This window comes from Dipodomys spectabilis, unplaced genomic scaffold (assembly GCF_019054845.1).
Source record: "Dipodomys spectabilis isolate Male_0828 unplaced genomic scaffold, ASM1905484v1 ptg000576l, whole genome shotgun sequence".
NCBI classification, from domain to species: domain Eukaryota; kingdom Metazoa; phylum Chordata; class Mammalia; order Rodentia; family Heteromyidae; genus Dipodomys; species Dipodomys spectabilis.
In genome coordinates this window covers 1,697,850-1,719,620 of record NW_024871253.1, presented here as the reverse complement: position 1 = coordinate 1,719,620, position 21,771 = coordinate 1,697,850, and the positions used below count along the sequence as shown (strand labels likewise).

The 21,771-nt window shown below is 50.9% G+C and overlaps 4 protein-coding genes across 10 annotated transcripts in view; 3 read left to right on the top strand and 1 right to left on the bottom strand.

The window, feature by feature from the left end:
* The window catches only part of LOC122100375 (immunoglobulin-binding protein 1-like), a 56,188-nt gene extending 53,912 nt beyond the window's left edge, over positions 1-2,276 (bottom strand). For 3 of the 4 annotated variants that reach the window (XR_006146162.1, XM_042670752.1, XM_042670753.1), the window contains exon 1: positions 2,168-2,276. The gene's annotated coding sequence lies outside the window, so the exon portion shown is untranslated. The remainder of the gene's footprint in view (positions 1-2,167) is intronic. The other variant, XM_042670755.1, reaches the window with a different exon arrangement.
* Positions 2,277-2,601: 325 nt separating this feature from the next.
* Positions 2,602-5,300, top strand: Rnasek (ribonuclease K). The gene is made up of 3 exons (XM_042670760.1): positions 2,602-2,767; positions 3,451-3,527; positions 4,939-5,300. The coding sequence occupies exons 1-3, from the start codon at positions 2,690-2,692 to the stop codon at positions 5,078-5,080; spliced, it is 297 nt and encodes a 98-aa protein (XP_042526694.1). The 5' UTR covers positions 2,602-2,689; the 3' UTR covers positions 5,081-5,300.
* Positions 5,301-5,496: 196 nt separating this feature from the next.
* On the top strand, positions 5,497-8,132 carry CUNH17orf49 (chromosome unknown C17orf49 homolog). 4 transcript variants are annotated; one of them, XM_042670756.1, is made up of 6 exons: positions 5,499-5,641; positions 5,826-5,920; positions 6,455-6,556; positions 7,215-7,408; positions 7,602-7,706; positions 7,869-8,132. In XM_042670756.1, the coding sequence occupies exons 1-6, from the start codon at positions 5,621-5,623 to the stop codon at positions 7,931-7,933; spliced, it is 582 nt and encodes a 193-aa protein (XP_042526690.1). In that variant the 5' UTR covers positions 5,499-5,620; the 3' UTR covers positions 7,934-8,132. The 4 variants fall into 4 exon arrangements, with proteins under 4 accessions (XP_042526692.1, XP_042526690.1, XP_042526691.1 ...); XM_042670757.1 differs by having other exon boundaries at positions 5,500-5,641; positions 7,873-8,132; XM_042670758.1 differs by lacking the exon at positions 6,455-6,556 and having other exon boundaries at positions 5,497-5,641.
* A 5,671-nt stretch (positions 8,133-13,803) lies between these two features.
* Bcl6b (BCL6B transcription repressor) lies at positions 13,804-20,353 on the top strand. The gene is made up of 9 exons (XM_042670873.1): positions 13,804-13,860; positions 14,420-14,612; positions 14,818-15,039; positions 15,762-16,103; positions 16,414-16,538; positions 17,915-18,079; positions 18,165-18,295; positions 18,410-18,547; positions 18,914-20,353. Exons 2-9 carry the CDS (start codon positions 14,434-14,436, stop codon positions 19,028-19,030), a joined length of 1,419 nt encoding a protein of 472 aa, XP_042526807.1. The 5' UTR covers positions 13,804-13,860; positions 14,420-14,433; the 3' UTR covers positions 19,031-20,353.
* Positions 20,354-21,771: the final 1,418 nt, after the last annotated feature.

The window sequence follows — 21,771 nt, the reverse complement described above, 5'->3', positions numbered from 1 at the left end:
TTAACCTTACACCAGCCTGAGGCCCTATCTCCACTTCCAAAACATCCAAGAGCAGGACTTGGAGGAAAAGATTTCCTCAGCTAATTCTCCCTACAAGAACTGGACTTCATGCTTGGTGGCCAACTTGCAGTTTTCTATGTTCCTTGACAATTTTCCCTCCATTCCTGTTCCTCCTATTCAGATATGAACTACTAACATGCCCCAAAAGAAAGCTGTTCTTAGCCCATAATGAAAACCTTTGCAACAGACACTCCAGAAGGAAAGAAATATGAAACTCTGGATTCAAAGGCACTTTGCAGCCAATGTGTTAGTATACAGCTGTAATCCTAGCACTCACTATAAAGATACTTCACAGTTCAAGCAAACTTGGGCTTCATACTATCCTGTTTCAAAACAAAATCAATTACAACAACAACAACAACAAAAATCAAAGCCACTTTCACATCCCCTTTAATGCTCAGTGATCTCTATGTGCTTTCCAAATTCCAAGTTCTCTTTCACAACCCTTTAAAAAATATGCAGCTGGGCACAAGTAGCTCACACCTGTAACCCTAGCTAGTCAAGAGACTGAGATCTGAGAACTGCAGTTCAGAGCAAGGTTAGTCAGGAAAGCCCATGAAACTTCTATCTTCAGTTAACTATCAAAAAGCTGAAACTGGAGCTATGCTCAAGAGATAGAGCACTAGACTTGAGGGGGGAAAAAAGCTCAGGGACAATGCCCAGGCCATGAGTTCAAGCACCAAGGCACATAGATATATACATACATACATACACACTACGTACACAAAATAAATGGGAAAATATTACATTAGTCCATGACAATCTTTGGTTGGGGTTGGTCCTCAAGAGCTAAATGATGGGGCTGGGAAGGTGGCTCAGTTGTAGAGCGCTTTCCTTGCATGCATGAGGCCCTGAGTTCAATCCTAAGCAGGAAAAAAAAAAAAAGGTGGAAGTGGTGCTGTGGCTCAAGTGGTAGAGAGCTAGCCTTGAGCTGAATTGCTGAGGGACAGCGCCCAGGCCCAGAATTCAGGCCCAGGACCGGACCAAAAAAAGAAAAAGAAAAGAAAAGAACTAAATGATCTCTCTTAATTATGATGTGGTCATTGCCCTTACTAGAATAGGTACAAGCTCAGTGGAAGATTGTGTTTCACACCTGAGGCCCTAGGTTCAAACACTAGCATTTAAAAAGAAACTTTTTCTTCAACTATCTCCATTTCTCACTAGCGACCCCTACAAACTTTTTTTTTTGGTCAGTCATGGGGCTTGAACTTTGGGCCTGGGTGCTGTCCCTCAACACTTCAGCTCAAAACTAGCACTCTACCACTAGAGCCACAGAGCCACTTGTAGGTTTTCTGGTGGTTTGTTGGAGATAAGAGTCCCACAGACTTTCCTGTCCGGGCTGGCTTTGAACCGCGATCCTCAGATTTTAGCCTCCTCAGTAGCTAGGATTACAGGCGTGAGCCACCAGCACCCGGCTTTACAAACTTTTTTTGTAAGCCACCAGCACCCGGCTTTACAAACTTTTTTTTTTTTAGAGCCGGGCGCTGGTGGCTCACGCCTGTAATCCTAGCTACTGAGGAGGATAAAATCTGAGGATCTTAGTTCAAAGCCAGCCCGGACTTTCAGGAAAGTCTGTGAGACTCTGATCTCCAATAAACCTCCAGAAAACTGGAAGTGGTGCTGTAGCTCAAGTGGTAGAGTGCTCGTCTTGAGCTGAAGAGCTGAGGGACAGCGCCCAGGCCCAGAGTTCAGGCCCCACGACTGACCAAAAAAAAACAAAAAACAAAAAAAAAACTTTTTTTGCTTTTTTATGGCTTGTTCATATTTTTTTAATCTATTTTACTCGAAGGACCTGACAGTTTACAGGGAGGTTAACAGGGAAGTGACATATTTGTAAACTTACCCTTTCTCGCCTTCATTACCTGCTCATTTAGTCTGCTTTCCCCGGGTTTCCCCTAGCCTACTATCTGTCCTGAACTATAAAGTATTTCAAATACGCTTAGTTAAGTGAAATATCTGAAGTCTGAAGAACTCTCCGCCACTTCAAAGCGTCCTAACGGCTTCCGAAGGGTGCTACCACCTCCTTTTACAGTGTCAAAGAGGGAATCGTGAATGGAAACGCCACAGGCGCGCGGCCTCTCGGAACAAATCTCCCCGCCTCACTTACCAGTTCCCCATCAAAGGAATACCAGGGAAAATTACAAGATCCCACGCCTCTCACCCTAACAGATCACGACCCAGTGCACCAGGAAGCCGACCGGAGCCGAGACTTCTCTGGAGGCTGGGGGGGGGGGGGGGGGGGGGGGGGAGACGGCTCACTACTCGTCAGGTGACCGCCCAAATCTGGTCACGTGACCTGCTAGCGCCTACCATTCCAACCTGGGGGACGGACCAAGAATCCGGAGGCTCTCCCCTCTGAAATTCAGGCTCCCGCTATGTGGGTCCAGAAAAGATTTTTAAGGTGAAATAGCTAGGTTTGCAACACTACCGCCAAAACCCTAGGGGACCCGCCCCAAGGCGACCGTCTCCCCTGCCGCCCCGGAGAAGGTGGTTTGGGCCCGTGACCACGCCCCCTCCGCCGCCCTCGGCCGGCTCCACTTCCCAAATCCCCCTCCCGGCCTCGCGCGTCCGGGATCGCTCACGGCTTCCGCCTTCCCCTTCACACTCGGGAGACCCCCCCGACTCCCTCATGGCGTCGCTCCTGTGCTGTGGGCCAAAACTGGCCGCCTGCGGCATCGTCCTCAGCGCCTGGGGAGTGATCATGTTGGTGAGGGGATTGCCCTGCAAGGATCCGAGAGGGCCCGAGGGGCTCCGGGCTTGGAGGGCTGAAATACCAGGAGACCCGGGCCTTAGAACGCCGCCAGCAGGCTAAGGGGATGGTTGGGGAGGTAACTGGAAATAAGAGGAGATACATAGTCGAAAAATGGGGAACTGTAGCGAGTGGATTCTAAGGCTTGGAGCCTGGAATGGGAGCCAGGGCTGGTAAATTTGCCGACCTCTCAAGGTAAGAGAAAAGCTAGGATCCTGAGATAGGCTTGAGTTCAATTGAAATTACAGTCTTGGGGGAAAGGGTAAAAGGGTAGCTGGGTCTTGTTTCTACCCACCATCACTTGCAGAAATATGAAGTGGGTTCTCCCTCACTTCTTTGGCTTGGTCCCATGATAATGACGTGGTTGGGGGGGGAGGATAGTGCAGGTTCTTAGAAATGACAAGTTGTTCACTTATTCCCACCCTTATCCCAGCCATTTGTTTCCACCTCACACCCTGCATCAGGTGGCCAAGTCCAAATCCAGCCACAACCACTCCTGCTTCTAGTTTTTTCAGGTTAATCCCAGATGCTGGTGTTGGGGCAACATTGAAAAGGGGAGGGTTTTAGGAAATGACCAGAGTCAGATGCCTGAGCTTGACTACCTATCTATTCCTTTTTTCTCTCCCCTCTCCGCCCCCCAGATAATGCTCGGAATATTTTTCAATGTCCATTCTGCTGTCTTAATTGAGGATGTCCCATTCACGGAGAAAGATTTTGAGTAAGTGATCTGGCTATGGGATGTGAGACTGGGTGCAAGTGGGGGCTTGACAAGGCCTACTATTAAAATAATGGGTGAGAAATTGCTGGAGGAAGAATGAATGCTTGAGTCCTGAGTGAGGTTAAGGAACTGGAAGAGAAGAGATGCTCGCTTTAGAAAGCAGTTGAGAGTGGGCTAGGGATGCTGAATATGTGAAGTTCTAGGTTCAGTCCCCAGCACCAAAAAGAAGAAAAAAGGGAGGAGTGAAATGGAATGTAGTTTACTGCATGTGTTGAAATCAGGCTTCAGCAGCCATACTGTGGCCTCTAAGAATTTTACTTTTGCAAAATGAGTACTGTAGCAGAATGCATCCCACATATTTGTAAATAAAATTTAAGAGGCCAGATGCCAGTGGCTCACACCTGTAATCCTTCTACTCAAGAGGGTGAGACCTGAGGATCAAGGCTCAAAGCCAGCCAGGCAGGAAAGAGCCTGAGAGGCTTTTCTCTAGTTAACTTCCAAAAAGCCAGACATGGAACTGTGGCTCAAAAGGTAGAGTGCTAGCCTTAAGCAAAAAAAACTTTAGGGACAATGCTCAGACCCTGAACCCAAACCCCAGGGCCAACACCAAAAATAATACTTAAAAAGATAACCAGGTATGGTGCATGCCTGTAATCCCAGCACTGGGGAGACAGAAGCAGTAGCATCAGGAATCTGAAGCCAGCCTGTAACATAGCAGAACCCTGTCAAAAAAAAAAAAAAGCCTGGCGCCCGTGGCTCTCGCCTGTAATCCGAGGTATGCAGGAGGCTGATGTCCTGTCCGAGGATCAAAGTTGAGAGCCAGGCTAGTCCGGAAAGCCCGTGAGACTCTTAATTTCTGCCGGTGGCTCAACACCGTAATCCTAACTGCTCAGGAGGCTGAGATGTGATAGTCTATATTCCAAGCCAGCCTAAGTAGAAAAGTCAGTGAAACTTTTTCTTTTTTTTTTTTTTTTTTGGGGGGGGGGGGGTCCGGTCGTGGGGCCTGAACTCTGGGCCTGGGCGCTGTCCCTCAGCTCTTCAGCTCAAGGCTAGCACTCTACCACTTGAGCCACAGCGCCACTTCCAGGTTTTTCTGTTTATGTGGTGCTGAGGAATCGAACCCAGGGCCTCGAGCATGCAAGGCAAGTGCTCTACCACTGAGCCACCTTCCCAGCCCTCCGTGAAACTTTTATGTCCAATTGATCAGCTAGAAGTGGAGCTGTGGCTCAAGTGGTAGAGCGCCAGCCTTGGGCAATAAAGCTGAGAGTGCCCAGGCCCTCGTTCCAGCCCCAGTACGAGCACACAAAAAGAAAAACCAAGACAAATACAAGTAAAAGTGCTTAGGATGGTGCTTTGGGCATAGTAAATACCCCGTTAGACGTTCTTAATGTTTGCCGCTTGCCATCCTCAGGAATGGCCCACAGAGCATATACAACCTTTACGAGCAAGTCAGCTACAACTGCTTCATCGCCGCGGGCCTCTACCTCCTCCTCGGAGGCTTCTCTCTCTGCCAAGTTCGACTCAATAAGCGCAAAGAATACATGGTGCGCTAGATCACGCTCCCGTCTCCCCCCCACCGGCCTCCTCTATTTAAAGACTCCCAAGCCTCACCTGGTCCACCCCACCCCACCGGCGTCCTCCGCGGAACCAGGCTTCCCTGTCGAGAGGTGGGATCCCTGGTTCTCTAATCTCTGGCGTCCCGCCCCAACTAAGGGGTCCGCTTGCTCCCTTCTCCTAGTCTCGAGCCACAATAAACAGCGACCGCTCCCTCAAACCTCGTGTCTGTGCTTTAGTGAGGGGGACGGGCCTCGGCTCGGCCTTTAAGATGGGGAGTCCCTTCTCAGCGACGGAAGTGAAGTGAAGCCGGCCGGAAGTGAGGCGGAGTCCCACACCGCTCCTGCCCCGGAGCGCCGTGGTAGTCTAAGTGACGGCGGTTGGTGGGGCGGGGAGAGACCAGCTGCGGGCCAATCAGCTGCGGGGAGGGCGGGACTTCCTGCGCGGGGGCCGGAGCGGCCGGGTCGACCGGCTCTCCGCGGTCCTGGCTCGCGTGGTGGCGGCGGCGGAGCGTCTCCGTTAGGAGGTGCGCGGGGGCCATGACGTCAGCGTCCACAAAGGTTCGACCTCCCTCCCGGACAGCGCTCCCTGGTGGCCACGGGGGGGTGGGCCCCCTGCCTGGCTCTGGTGTCTTCCGCGATGAGTGGGGGACGGGCGGGCCCGAGCCTGGGGTGGGGCTAGGGGCGCAGGGCCGGCCGGTTTGCGGCGTCGCCGGCCCCCTGTAACGCGCCGCCCCGCCCCCAGGTCGGAGAGATCTTCTCGGCGGCCGGCGCCGCGTTCACGAAGCTCGGGGAGCTGACGATGCAGTTGCACCCAGTGGCCGACTCTTCCCCAGCGGGGTACGTGAGCTCGGGCTGGGACGTGGACGCCGAGAGCGGACGCTGGCACTCAGTCACAGACACGGCCCCTATGTAGCGCAGGGACAAGGGTTAGTTGCTCTTCGTGCCTGACACAGCACCGAGTAGGTGTTAATAAACGATTCTCGGATGAGTGAATGAATGGCAGGTGAAGACACAGACTGGTCCACGACCCAGATTTCTGTTACTCCCCTGTTGCGAATCGACAGTTTACCGACCGTTACTCTGGCCCCCGCATTGGGACTCCCTCAGCTGCAGACTGTTGAGGGATTGTTTGTAAAGCCCCTATGCGTTGAATTGGTTTCCGTGGGCTGTCACAGCTCTTGCACGTTTTGAGAGACAAGTTCAAAAGTGACAAATGGATACAATTTCATGTAGTTGGAAGCCTCCGGAGACCCCCTGGGGGATCCTCAGATCGGTGGGAGGGGGCTGCTTGGCTGTGGGATGCATAGTCCATGGGCTAGCTCCACACCGTCCTCCTCCCGTTTTTTGCTATCCTCCTCCCCCTTCCGACAGTGCCAAGTGGACGGACACGGAGATAGAGATGCTGAGGGCTGCTGTGAAGCGATTTGGGGACGATCTTAATCACATCAGCTGTGTCATCAAGGAACGAACAGTGTGAGGGAGGGTGGCTTGCAGAGCAAGGGGGGGTGGGGCAACTTGCTTCCTCTGTACCTATCACCCGTCTTCCTTAGAGCTCCCTTCTGATTGCACATCTTTCTTATTTTGTTGCTAGTTTTATTAGCATTCCCTTGAAGATTGGGGGGGAAAATGTAAGAATTGTCACCATATTTCAGAAGTTCAGACAATGCTGTAGTAACAAGGATTGTCTGAGAATACAATTTTAAGGGTGCCCAATATATTCGATTATTATATTTAATAGTGGGACTTTTTTGGTAATTATATGCACTCATGTTTCTAGGGTTATTGTGATTCTGAACTAGTTGATCAGGATCTAAGTCTCAACCTACCTGTAAATCAATAAGCCTTACCTGGTAGCCCTACACATTCATACATCTCTCCCAGAAAAGAATTAGGAAGTGGTCCTTTCTGGCTAGTTAGTTCAAGGACTCCACTCTTTCATCCTATTGGCTTTACATAAGTGAAAAGCTTCAGGTAAAATGAGAACGCTGCCAGTGGGCTGGAGCCCTGGCCTGGATTCTTATGAAGGAGCTCCTAAAATTCCTTCAGAATAACCCATTACCCCTTCCCATATCCTCTTCCTTCAGCCTCTCTCTGGTGACGCCTTCACTAACCTGCTGCCTCTTCTCTTCAGGGCTCAGATAAAGGCCACTGTGAAACGAAAAGTATATGAGGACTCTGGCATCCCTCTTCCAGCGGAGTCACCCAAAAAAGGTCCCAAAAAGGTGGCATCTGGTGTCCTGTCACCTCCTGCACCTGCCCCTCCACTCAGCAGCAGTTCCAGTGCCCCTGATGCCAGCGGTCCTGCACTGAAGAAACAGAAGACTGGTGAGGGCTGTGGAGTTGCTGACTAGGGTAGAGGTTAAAGATCCCATCTGAAGGTCAATGAGAAGATAGGGCCTGGGTCAAAGGACAGATATATGTTCCTTTCCCTGTGGTGGTTTCCAGAGGGGGGAGGGATAGTAAAATAGGAAGCTTTGGAAAGCTGGGGACCTAGAACCTAGCCTATGCCCCCTCCCAGATGTGACCCTCAGTGCTCTGAACGACTCCGACGCCAACAGTGACCTGGTGGATATTGAAGGGCTAGGAGAAACTCCTCCCGCCAAGAAACTCAACTTTGACCAGGGTAGGAGTCCTTCTCCTCCCACATTGGTGCAAGGGCTTGGGAAGGAAAGGTGCTCAGTGCAGGCGATTGGGTCAGTAAACAGGTTATCTGGGGAGGTGGGCATTGTCTTGGAAGCCTGCTTGAGTCTTGCTCCATCTCCGTTCATTTTACTTCCTGTTCCAGACAGCCTGACGCTGGATTCTGGCCTTCTCCCGACCTCTACTGATGTTCCTCTACTCTCCTGCTGACCCTTCCACCTCTGACCCTCTCACTGTTCACTTTGGACCTGTGGATCACATGGAACTTTGAGCAAAGCCTTCAGGAGAGAGGATCAGAGGGCTGCTGGAGCAATCTGCTTGGTACCTCCTAAGAACCGTCTGTCCCCCCCCTCACCTCCATCAGATGGACATTTTTATACAGACAACAATAAAGATTTCTCCCACCATAGTGCTGTCAGTTGCTGCTCCCTCTTCTCTCTTCAGCCTCAGGCCCCTCCTGTAGCTCTCACCACCCTGCCTGGAGCAGCACAGCCAATATTGGCAGACTTGTTTCCCCAGTGCCAATATTTCTGTGCTGCTAGAGCCAGGGGAGCTGGGTGTGGGCAACAAAAACTGGAGTCTTTGCTCTCTGGAGCCAGAACTTCCATGTCGCTGAAAGGCAGTGTTTCCGAGACAGCCTTGGGGGCTTTACAGAGGTTTTTTCATACCTTCTTCCCCACCTTGCAAGAGCTTATCATGAGGCCCCAGATGCGGCTTCTCCAGAATGGCTTTCTAGGCCCAGGCCTCAGCTGTGTGTCCCCTACCCTCGCTCTAACACCACAGTGTGGTTTGGACGTGGCCACAGTGCCGTACAAACCACAGTGTGCTGCTGGGGCGGGAGCAGGACTGGCTGGGATGGATTGAGAGGAAAATACAACACAGGGCTGTGAAATCCTCCATCACCAAGAGCAGGAAAATAAAGGAAGGCGGAAAAGGTGAACATGGTCCCAAAGAAGTTAGGGAAAACCAGGAACCAGACGGGAGTTGAGCAGGCAACTGGAAGAGGGACCTGGCTCGGAGCTCAGTTTGATAAGACTAGAACCATCTTCCCTCTGTAGAAACTCAGCATAGGGGAGCTCTAGAGTGGGGGACACGGGCAAAGAAAATAGGGGAGTTGGGGAAACCAACAAACTGCCTCAGCAAGGGCAGGGCCCCAAGGCTTCCTGTGTCTGAAATCCTCCCCTCCCTAGGTCAGAACCCAAGAATAACGCTAGAAGAGACAGAGGGCCAAGGACTGCAGGATTGGGAGTTGGCAGTCCAGAGGTGGTGGGGCCGGAACATGGTTGGAAGAGGGGGGCCGGAAGTCGCCTTGGGCCCTGCTCCTGCCACAAGATGGAGGCCAAAGGCAGGAAATGGAGGCCAGGGGGGAAAGGGGTACAGCAGGGCCCTGAAAGAGGGGCATCTGGACCTGGGAGCCAGGTATTGTGACCCCAGTGCTGTTCTCATTCCCCATGACCCCCCAAGGCCCGTATCCGAGACCCACAGCAACTCTCCTCAGTCTATCCACTAGGCCCTGGCAGGCAGGCCCACCCCTGAGAGCCACGTTTAAAGCAGAGACAAACATGCCTCTTCCCATCCCCCAACTCTAGGCCTTCCCCAGCCTTTTTCTCCTGTCCAGGACTTGAATTTTTAAAAGCACCTCCCAGAGTGCAAAAATCCAAGGGCCAAATCCCTCCTGCAATCAAAATAATACACTGTAAAACCCCAGTGTTATCCTCCTATATCCCATCGCACCTTTTACTGCCCCCCTTCCGACACACCCCCCAAAACTCTTAGCAATCAAAAAAGATCTAAGATGGTGTATGTATGCAGTCTTTTTAGGCCCCTGAAGATGCCAGAATTTCTCCCGAAGTGCTCTATTTGTCCCCAGCAAGCCCTGCCAAGGTCTCTTGCTCCTCACTATTACCCTCCAGAGCCCCCCAAAAAAACAGCTGCCCTAGCTTCCACCCCGGCAGAACCTTGGTGGGGGTAAAAAAAGAAATCAAACACCATCCTAATGACTGTGGATGTTGGAGGGCTCTCTGGTGTCAGGCCTTGGTTTCCATCTGGAGGGCTTCAATTTAGGGGCATAAGAGAAAGCTTCTCAAGTCATCCCCCCAACTCCAAGACTGACAAAGCCCAACCCCACCCCAACACGCACCTCCAAACCTCCCCCCATCCGCCATGTCTCTCCTGAAAACAGGGGACACTTTCCTCCCCACTTACCTCAGCTACTCTCCCCTGAGATGGTGGTCCCCTATTTTGAAAGGAGCAAAATTTGGGGTGCATCCCTCACATTTGGGGTGCAGGAGAAAGGAGCCGCCCCACTCGCATCGCTGGCCTCCTTCCTCTTGGCTGGCTCAGGGACTGGGGAGTGCCCTGGAGAGGGGGGACCCCCACAAGAGAACTCTGGAGGGGGTTCCTCCACTCCAAGTCAGAATTGGGGACACCCCCCCCAAAACCCGTCCCAGCCCATCCGTCTCCAACTCGGCGGGAGAGGCAGCTGCAATGCCCCAGTCAGATTCCCCCAACACTACATTCCTCACCCCATCTAGAGGGGTCCCGGGACCCCCAAAAAATCCCCAAAAAATCAAGGATGTTTGGAAGACGGTCCTGAACTAGCTCTCCAAATTTGGGGTCCTTAGATACCCCCGTTTTTTCAGGAAAATTCTGTCTTTCGTCTGTCTCCCGCCAGCCCTGCTCTGTCCCGATGCCAATTTTGGAAGTCACTCCCTCCTTCCTCCTCCCGGTCTCTCCAGGCCCCCCCGCTCGGGGGGGCTAGGGTCCAGGACACCTGGCTTCCAGACAGGGGGGGCACTCCTCAAAGGGCTAGGGGCCAGGAGGTCAAGTTCATTGCCCCTGTCTCAAGGAAGCAAGCAAAGCCCGATCCTCCCCTCCCCTCCCCCCTGGCTGGTCTCGGTGGTGGTTTAGGGAAGCCTGGAGGATTGGAATCTGCCATTGCTGTTGCACAGGCAGTTTTTTTTTTCCTTGGGTTGGGGGGGTGGGCGGTAGGAGGGAGAGAGGGGAGGAGAGCCGGAGAGAGCCGGGACCCAGGCGGGAAGATCTGGCCTGGCTTAGCCTCTAGCCCCTTGCTGCCGTGGAGCACCCCTCCCCCTCAGCTCACTCATACTCAGTCCCTCTCTGCCTGCTTTCTGTTTGGGGCTCTTGTCCTAGAAGATCGGGGTGCTGGAATCACTTCTTTGTACCCCACCACGACCCCTCCTAGCCACAGTTCCAAATGCATTGCCCTGCTCAGAGGTGTGCACTTAGCCAAGTGACACCCCATTTTCCTGCACCTACCCCCACACTAATGGGATTTTTTTCTCTCTCTCTCTCTCTCTTTAGGATCAGAGGCTGAAACTACCCTTTCCTCCTCAGGTCTCAGATCTATCCAGGCCACATACTACGAAGTCCGGGAGGAGACAATGTGCCTTTTCCAGATTTTTTTTCCCTCCAAATGCTATGCTGTTTTGGGGGTTCATTAAAGAAATTTCTAGAATTCGGGGTGAAAGGGTGTTATCAGCAAATGACATTCCAAATTAGAAATATGTTAGGTAAATCTCCAAATCATTTTATCATCCCTCTCCTACCTTCTCTAAGTGTGTTCAGAGTAACAAAACGCCCCTAAGTAAAGACACCCCAAAACTTTATAGTCTTCTACCTTGGCAGCCTTCACATTGTTTGTCCTCTGGAAATTTCATGACTATCCATGCCTACACAGGAATAGTCTCCCCTCAAAGTAAGTCTCTATAAGACTCAAATATAAAACTTCATTTTCAGTCCTCCCCAACCCCCAACAGCTTTTACACTTGCTCCCACCTCCTTCCCCATCATGTTCAAAGTAATTTTTTAAGCTCCATATTGAATTTCATTTCTCCAGCAATCTAATCACAGCCTTGAAATGTCTATGGCACTACAATAGACTGACTCCCAAATCAGCCTGGGTACTCTGGCTCTACTGGTAGTGCAAAATGATAGAAATAGACAATTACCTAAAGTGTGCATGTCAGACCCCCTCCCCCCAAAAAACCCCACAATGTAGCATCCATATTCACCTCTCAAATTTTAGTATTAGAGACTCTCAAGGATAAAAACAGACTCAATGAATTCCATGCTCTATAATAATGTTACTACAGAGATGATCAGCTGACAGTCCATCCTGATATCGAAAAGAATCACTAATCTAGCTCTCACTTCCAAAATCAGTAACTCTCCAAAGTAACTCTCATCTCCCAAATCAGTAACTCTCCAAAGTAATACCCCATTACCCTGAATCCTCAGTTGTCTGTCCCCAATTCCCACTTTTCTTTTGTGCAGCTCCATGGTCACTGCTCAGCCATTGTTGGTCGCTTGTATACACTTTTGAACCCCAACCTGCTTCTAACCTGAGCCCTTTTTCCCAGATCAATCTTGGCCATCCCCAAACAAAAACATAAGGATGTGGTCCATGCCTATGTCCCTTTCTTCTCCCCTCACCCCCACAGTGCCCCTCCTTTTCTCAGAGTTTATTCCACTCAATTTTTATATTAATTTTCACTTAAAAAATCGCCTCTGATGACATCTAGATATTAGGTCTTTTTTTTTTTTTTTCCCAGGCATGGGGCTTGAACAATTCAGCTCAAGGCTAGTGCTCTACCACTTGAACCACAGTGCCACTTTCGGCTTTTTGTGCTTATGTGGTGCTGAGGATTTGCACCCTGGGCCTCATGCATGCGAGAGGCAAGCACTCTACCACTGAGCCACCATCCCAGCCCCAAGGTCTACCTTTTAAAATGTAACCTAGGCTGAGCTTGAAGTCACAATCCTCCTGCCTGAGCATTCCAGTACTGGGATTATAAATGGGTGTCACAAAGCCCTACTTAACAGTGTATCTTAATTAGCTAAAAGTAAAAATAAAATAAAATTCTGGCACAAGCTCCACTCCTTGTCCGACCCACTCCCCTCATTCCCAAAGCCTGTGGGCTTTCCACCTCAGAAAGACCTCCAGCCAGCCAGCCAGAGAGACCTCGCAATCCCCTAACTCCACCTCTTCTTGCAGAGTACCCCCTCGAAGAGTGAAAGGTGCAAAAGAAATTGCTGTTTAGGAAAAGAGGTAAAAGTTTCAGTCGCCCAGATCCAATCCATCCTGTTCCTGGGTCTGAGCACCCGCTGCCGGATTGGGGGGGGGGGGGGGGGGGAAGGTGGGAGGGGAAGCAGGGGGGCGGGGGGAGAGCAACAGGGCCGTGCGAGGCTGATACTCGGCCGCCCCCTCGTGGAAGGAACCAGACATTGTCGAGCTTTGCTTGCTTGCGGCTCTGGACCGCGGCGTCCCGCCAGGCTCAAAGAGCAGCGAACGGGCGGGAGGTTTCGGCCGTAGTGAGCTGGAAATAGCGGAGGACGGACGAGCGAGCGTCTGGGAAAAGGAGTCCTTCCCTCTGGAAACAGTCCTCAGGAGCAAGTAGCCGGACGCCTAGATCTCCCGAGCATCTCTTGGCCCCCACCCGGGGCTTTCCCCACCTCCTCGAGGGGAAGCAGCTGGCAAGGGCCATCCGGTCAAGGGACAATGGAAGGAAACTAACTAGAAATCATATCCGCCCTCTTCCTACTCCGCCCGGTCAGAGGTCCCCCCCCCCACCTCCTTTTTATAGGACCTGCTAGAAGGGCCTGTCACTCACTGTCTGAGACCCCGCGACCCTATCAACACCTCCCCAAACCCGGTGCGTTGCGTTCCCACATCACCCCCTTAACACAGTACACAAAAAAGGGACTGTTGTTGTTGTATTCATTTTCTCCTTGAACAGGCTCTGAAAGACAGCACGCCGATTTTCAACGTTCCGTGCCCTTCGGCAGATGTTCTCCCCGCCCCCCTCCCCATTTCCAACCTCAACACGCCTCTCCTCCCCCAACTCCAATATCCTCATCCACGGCGCCACTGGTAGTTCAGCAACGCACCTACTTTCCTATTACCCCTCGTTTCTGAGGACCCGCCTTTGAGATGGAGACCCCGCCCCGGGCTCGCCATCTGGAGAGGGAGGGAGGAAGGAAGGATACGGACCCAGGCGTTCACCCCACCTCCACCCCCGCCCCCGACATCCCGGCCTGATAAAGGAGCCGAGGCTCGAGGGGAAAGAGACCCGCCCCCCCTTGAGAAGAGAAACCGCAGCCCCTGCAGGACGGGGGTAAGAACCTGACTTGAAGGGAACCAGATTCTTGGGTTCCCCCCCTCCCGCCCCCAAGAACTTGACCCTTGCTGAGGATAGTTAGGCATAACTCCCTAAAATTGTGCCCAACTAGAAATCGGGAACTAGATAGGAATACAGGACTCTGGTTTTGGGGAGGGGGGGGGGTCTGGGGCGTGTAGGGATGGTGGACCGCAGGCCATCTGTGGTCACTTGGTAGGACCAGGCACCTGAGACCCAGGCGCACTGCGAGCCGGGGAAAGGAAGGCAGGCGGTGCTCGAACCGAAGGCGCTGCGTGCAGGATTCATGATCACCGTCATCGCAGCTGTGTGGGAATCTTCTACTGGCTTCCCGCGCTCTGGGATCCAGCAGAGGGAGGAGAGCGATCGCAAGCTGGAGGGGCAGAATGGACTAGATGAGTTCTGTAGGGCTGCGTGTGCTGGGGAATCCGGAGGCCCCGGTTCCCCGGCAGCACCTCGGGGAGAGGCGAAAGCAAGGCAGAAAGAGATCTGTGGGACTGCCTGCATCTCCGAACCCTTTCTTCCCTGCTCCCCGCAGGCCTGTGCGTCGCCATGGGCTCCGCCGCGGCCCCCGAGGGAGCCCTGGGCTACGTCCGCGAGTTCACTCGCCACTCGTCCGACGTACTCGGCAATCTGAACGAACTGCGCCTGCGCGGGATCCTCACTGACGTCACGCTGCTGGTCGGCGGGCAACCCCTCCGGGCGCATAAGGCGGTTCTCATCGCCTGCAGGTTCGCGGGGCAGATGGGGCTCGAGCTGCCAAGAAGCAACTTAGAGGGAATCCAGGGCCCACACCTTCCAACGAGCAAGAAGGGGGGCCTCCCAGGACTGGGGATGATGGGGGTGGCCGTGGGGAGGGGGGACTTTCTAAAGCAATGGGTATGCCCCTTGGGCTCCTGGTCCCTAACATGATCTATCTACCTACTCGCTTTCCAGTGGCTTCTTTTACTCAATTTTCCGGGGCCGAGCAGGAGTGGGGGTGGACGTGCTCTCTCTGCCCGGGGGCCCCGAAGCCAGAGGTTTTGCTCCTCTCCTGGATTTCATGTACACGTCGCGGCTTCGCCTCTCTCCCGCCACCGCACCAGCAGTTCTTGCAGCAGCTACCTACTTGCAAATGGAACATGTGGTCCAAGCATGCCACCGCTTCATCCAGGCCAGGTGAGGGAGACCTGGCTCTGTGCTCTCCCGGCTCAGCCACGGGCAAAGGCAAGGAGTATGAAATAGCACTAATGAGCTGGGTGCCCCAGGCTCAAGCCTATAACTCTAGCTGCTCAAGGGGTTGAGACTGAGCCTGGTGCCCTTGGCTCTCGTCCGCAATCCTAGCTACTCAGGAGACTGAGATCTGAGGATCAGTGTTCAAAGCCAACCCCGGCAGAAAAGTCCACACGACTCATCTCCAGTAAACCACCAGGAAACCGGAAGTGTCTCTGTGGCTCAAGTGGTAGAACACTCGCCTCGAGCTAAAGAGCTCAGGGACATCGCCCAGGCCCATAGTTCAAGCCCCACGACCGACCAAAAAAAAAAAAATAGGCTGAGACTTGAGGAGTGTCGTACAACGCCAGTTCAGGCAGGAAAAATCCATGAAATTCTCTTATCAGTCCTGGGGTTTGAACTCAGGGCCTAGTTCTCAGCTCTTTTGCGAATAAGATAGTGCTCTACCACTTAGAGCCTCAAGTCCACTATCTGTTTTCTAGTGATTAAGTCGAGATAAGGGTCTCATGGACTTGACTGCCTAGGCTGGCTTTGAACCACCGATCCTCAGATCTCAGCCTCCTGAGTAGCTAGGATTACAGGCCCTGATTTCAAGTCCTAGTACTAACACATGGAAAAATAATAATGATGATAAAAGAAATAACACTAATGATCACCACTTTTCCTAGCTATGAACCTCTAGGCATCTCCCTACGGCCTCTGGAGGCAGAACCTCCCACACCCCCAACAGCTCCTCCACCTGGCAGTCCCAGGCGATCAGAAGGGCATCCAGACCCACCTACTGAATCTCGAAGCTGCAGTCAAGGGCCCCCAAGTCCAACCAGCCCAGACCCCAAAGCTTGCAACTGGAAAAAGTACAAGTTCATTGTGCTAAACTCTCAAGCCTCCCAAGCAGGAAGCCTTGTAGGGGAGACCAGTTCTGATCAACCTTGCCCCCAAGCCAGGCTCCCCAGTGGAGATGAAGCCTGCAGCAGCAGTGAAGAAGGAACCACACCTGGCCCCCAGAGCAGGTACAGAATGGGAAATTCCATGACTTTGTAGAGGCTGGCCTCAGCTAAGAGGCAGAACGATTTTGAGTAGGTTGTGGTCAGGAGGGAGGTAGATGGGAGTGGGTGGTCTGGAGATAACTAGCTTGCCCTAACAGGCCAGGCTGATAGTGTATATGTGTATGGGGGGGGGGGCGGAAAACGACTTGGACCTTGCAATGATGTGGCTCATTGGCTGATATTAACTCACCTGCAGAGGATAGGCCTTCACCTCTTAAGTTCTCCAGGAAAGAAAACACCACCACCATCATCACATACTCATAATCTCTCCTAGATTCTCTCCAGCTGCTACCACTGGACAGTTCAAATGTGGAGCTACATCGAATACCCCCTATTTCCTCACACCTCGGGCTCAAGAAGCCATTAGATCACCCTTTGAACGGGCTCATCCACCACCAGGTAAGAGCCTTTCTGCTTCAGGCCAGTCTGAGTCAAGAGGCTTCAAAAAGAGCCTATATATATGGTCTATTGCAATGGCTTCTGAACTTTACTGTAAATCAGAATCACCCAGGACACTTTACAGACTCCATTACTCATATCACACCCCAAAGATCTGAATGTCTGGAAATAAGCAACAGGCATTAGTATTTTCTTTTTACCAGCTTCTTTGTGTGTGTGTGTGTGTGTGTGTGTGTGAAAATACAGTACAGAGGGGTTACAATTACATGGGCAAGATAATGAGTACATTTCTTATCAAGCATTGTTGCCTCCTCCTGTTTTCCCTTCCCATCCCTTCCCATCTCCCCCCCCTCCCCCCACATTAGTATTTTTGACTGGATACTTATTATATTAAAATAGTTGTGCACAGGAATTACCATTCAACAAATCAGTTTATGAATACAGTGCATCTTGATTGATGTCACCTCCTCTGTGTGTGTGTACGCGTGCTGGTACTGAGGCTTGAACTCAAGACCTGGGTGCTATCTGTTAGCTTTTCACTCTCAAGATTGGCACTCTACCACTTGAGCCACAACTCCACTTCTAGCTTTTGTGCTGGTTAATTGGAGGTAAGAATCTCACAGATTGTCCTACCTGGGCTGGCTTCAAACCATGATACTAAGATGTCAGCTTCCTGGGTTGCTGGAATTACAGATGTGAGCCACCAGCACCTGACAGGCCAACAGTATTTTCTAAAGACCCCTAGGTGCTTTTCGTGAACTGCATAGTAGTTTTCTGGCCCAGCCAGGAACCAACCTGTGGCTCATGCCTATAATCCTAGCTACTCAGGAGGCTAAAATCTGAAAATTACGGTTCAAAGCAGACTGGGCAGAAAAATCCCCATGAGACTCTCATCTCCAATTGACCACTCAAAAAACCAGAAGTGTTTCTGTGGCTCAAGTAGTAGAGCACTAACCTTGAGCATAAAGAGTCTCAGGGACAATGCCCAAGACCTGAGTTCAAGCTCCACAATCGACAAAAAAAATAAAAACATAAAAATTTCTGGCCTAGTATTATCTGAGGATGAGTTGTCTGCTCAGGGTGGGGCAGGGCCTCTCTGTCTGTTTCTGACCCGGAGTGGTGCAAGAGAAATTGAAACCGTACCCTCCATCCATTCACAAGGGCTTTCACCTATAACCACCCCTGTAGAGTCCTCTGGAACCTGACAGATGTTGGGGTCAGATCCCACTAGCTCTCAGGCTTGGGGCAAGTCCGATGAGCTCCTTCACAATAAATTGGGAAAAAGAAAGCCCGATCCTGTGTGTTTGAGGATTTTCCCAGCATCAAAGGAGCCCTCCGTCACTAACTATGGTTATCACTGCTCACTCCCTTCCCAGGAAGTGAGTTTTTCAGCTGCCAGAACTGTGAGGCTGTGGCTGGGCGGTCATCTGGACTGAACCCTTTGACTCCGGGAGACGAGGACAAGCCCTATAAGTGTCAGCTTTGCCGGTCTGCCTTCCGCTACAAAGGCAACCTGGCCAGTCACCGCACTGTGCACACAGGTAAGGAAGGAGAGGACTTTGGCCTTCATGCCCACCACTGCTCTGGGTAAGTACAGTTCCTGACCTCCTTTTGTCCCACCCGCAGGGGAAAAACCTTACCACTGCTCCATCTGCGGAGCACGATTTAACCGACCAGCGAACCTGAAAACTCACAGCCGCATCCATTCAGGAGAGAAACCCTACAAGTGTGAGACCTGCGGCTCGCGGTTTGTGCAGGTAGGGAGGGTCTCCACCCGGGAGGATTCGGAGGCAGGGCGTGCGGGGCGGGGCCTGCGCAGAATCCGCCCCCGGGCCGGGTCTGAGGCTCCTCTCTCCCCCCGCCCCCCGCAGGTGGCGCATCTGCGCGCGCACGTGCTCATCCACACTGGGGAGAAGCCCTATCCCTGCCCTACCTGCGGAACCCGCTTCCGTCACCTACAAACTCTCAAGAGCCACGTTCGCATCCACACGGGAGAGAAGCCTTACCACGTGGGTAACCAGTGTGGCCTGGCCTGAGAATTACTTCCCATTCACCTCTCCGGGGAGAGGATCGGGCCTTGCTGGCCAGCCTAGAGCGCTTTGAGAATGCTTGATGACCTGGGGGAGTCCTAGAGGATAAGGGGGATTGGGTCCTTGAGTTCCTGGGCTGGGTCCTTATTTTTAGGGAGAGGGCCTAACAGATGTGGGCAAGTTTTGCTAGCTGGTTCCCGGGGGCACCACTTCCCCCCTCCCAGGAGTTGGATAATGAGTTCCAAAGGGTTAATTCTCCGGGAAAGGCTGGACAATCTTGCTCAAAGCCCCAAGGAAAGGTGATTTTAGAAGGGGAGGGATCTGACCCGGTTTTCCCTCCCACAGTGCGACCCCTGTGGCCTGCATTTCCGGCACAAGAGTCAACTGAGACTACATCTGCGCCAAAAACACGGAGCTGCTACAAATACGAAAGTGCACTATCACATTCTGGGGGGGCCCTAGTTGGGTCTCTGCCCATGCTACTCGCCCTCTGGGGGGGCCAGAAAAGCTGCAGGTTCAGGCCTGGCTTCCCTATATGTCTTATATAGAAGTGTACAGGACCACTCTGCTATCAGAAACTGCTGCCACCTTAATCTTTTGGTGGGGAGAGCAGGGGTGGCAGATCCCAGCTAGATCTGCCTCCGTTTTGCTGGTCAAAACCTCTTCCCTACAATCCTGATTGTTTAGCTAGGGGCTGGGGGAAGGGAAAGGTTGCAGGCTCCACCTGCAGCCTGTATCTCATCTGGTTTATTTGTAAATATATTATTTATTAAGTCCTGTGGGTAGCATCAGGACCTTCATTCTGTTGCATTTCCCACTTCTTCCACAAATGGAATCAAATGACCTGAAACACAGAATTCTGGTGAGGTCACAGCTCTGCTGGCAGAGATTATTATCACTTGGCTTCTGTCCTTTGGCTTGAGTGTCTTGTATTGTTATTGTCATAACTTTTATTTTTAGAGTTCTTTCTCCTATTTGCTTGTTGGTTTGTTTAAAATGGAAATAGTGATTCTCTGTGTCCTATACCTCTAACTCTAGGTCTAGAACCTTTATTGTTTCTAGGGCAAGCCCTAGAGACAAATAGTATGGGTCAGGAACCCTTTCTGGTATTCTGAATATTGCAACTTCTCTAGCAGGCTAGAATTTTTTCCATCTTCTTCAAGGATGATAGGAATGTTTGTGGTGAACCCAAAAATGAATATCATAAATGCCTCCTGAAGCCTCATCTACCTAAGTGAAGGTTGGTTGGTAGTTTTTCTTGCAAGATAGTTCAGAACGTAAGTGGTCCCTTTAAGCTGATCACCTAGGTTTTACTGCAGTGCATCCATCTGTCGCAGTAGAACCCTCAAGGAGTTAAGTTGAACCCAAAATGTTCCCACTGGGCCTGTTCTTAGCACTGACTTGATACCTCCATGGGAAAGAAATCTGAGATTATGTGACCTTTTAGGATGTCTCTCAATCTCTAAGAATGTTAGGATCTGCAGAGTATTATGACACTCCTTACCTTAACTAAGGTAAAGGTTCATGAACCATTATTTACTGCATAAGATCTGAATTTGAAGAATTCCTTGGAGTTTTTTCCTCCTTGAGATGAACCCCTTCCTTTAGTGGATTTTTGGACATCTGTGGGTAAGTGTCCAGATTTAAGAAGCTACTTTGTCTCTCTGAATTGCAGGTTCTTTGTAATTTTCTTCCTTTAGAAAAATCTGTGTCTGTGATCTAGTCTTCCTATCACAGCATCCCTGTCTGGAACCAGTGAATGCACTAGAACCTTCCACAAGAAGACGAAAGGGGGACTGACTGAGTTCCATTCTGGGTTTGTCGTACTTGGGATTATGATTGGAATTATTGTTGGGATTATAGGTTTAAGAAATTTAAAAGACTGGTTGATTAATGGGCTAAAGGCCCTTTCTGGTTGACCAAATTGCCATGTAGAATTAAAAGGATTGAGGAGGGTTCAGTTTCTGGTGTAGACCAAGTAGGTAGAAAGTTAAGAGTAGTATTGTGCCTTGTCTAGATGAAGTGTCTAAAATGTTGGATAATACCCAAAGCTTTAATTTATAGTCCTGAGTATTGTTGCCCTGGGACATAAATTTAAGTAGAACATGAGTGAAGAGTAACAGACACTTTTGAATTGGTGGTGTGGAACTTCCTCAAGATAAGTTAGTACTTGCGACATTGACTGTCATTTGGGGACTGGTGAGAAAGCTATTTTCTCTCTTTCCACCATACTCCCCATCACCCCATTACAGAATTGAAGAAGATAGGAAAATCAGAGGGGAGATGTTAGAAAGAGCCATGATTTCTGTTTAGCAGACTGGATGGGGAATTGGAAGGTGTTGATATGAAATGTAGATCTGGCAAGATTGTGCCCTTGGAATAAAGAAGCCTCTCCCTGCTACTCACTGTTTTGTGGGTTCTCTCATATGTATGGGGGGGGGGGGGAGGTGTGAAAAAGATTCTAAGGGTTTAAAAAGCAAGTTCTCCCTCCTAAATAACAACTTGGATTTAGAGCTCATTTCACTGTCCCATCCCACTAGACATTTCAAATGGTCCTTGTTCTCTCCCTGCCCTTGCCTTCCTGCTCATTGTGTAGGAAACCAATGACTTCATGAAGTTTCTCCGGAGCCACCTGCATCCTGCTGGTATGAAGTCACTTCCTGCCTGAGTTGTGGAGGCAACAGGGAAAAACTAGAAAACCAATAGTAATACCAAGAGGCTGGGGATCTTGATGGCTTAGGACCCACAATCACTATCATCAAGGAAAATGGGATAGGACTTGAATCCTGTAAGGTCTAAACTAGAAGTGGCAATGAGATGGCTGTATAGGTCTGTTCTGGCCCACTGACAGGTTATTCTGATATTACTTCTCTCTGGGCCTTAAAGTTCTCATCTGTGATAAATGTCAGTTAAGGTGATCTCTGCAGTACTTTCTAACACTTATAAGCTGAGATTGTGTGTCTTAATCTTTTAAAACCAATTACCTGAAGTAGATTTTTTTAAACTAAGAGAAAAGTAAACTAAAGCCTTCTTTTACCTACCACTATAGCTTAATTTCCTATTGAAAATAAGACCAGCTAATATTACTTTCTTCATGTTACACGTCAGGCCCTAAACTAAGCATGTAAATGTCTGGAATTTCTACTTTTAAGTCCCTTGGTAACCCTAAATCATTACCCTCAACTTACCAACGGGGTAAGAGG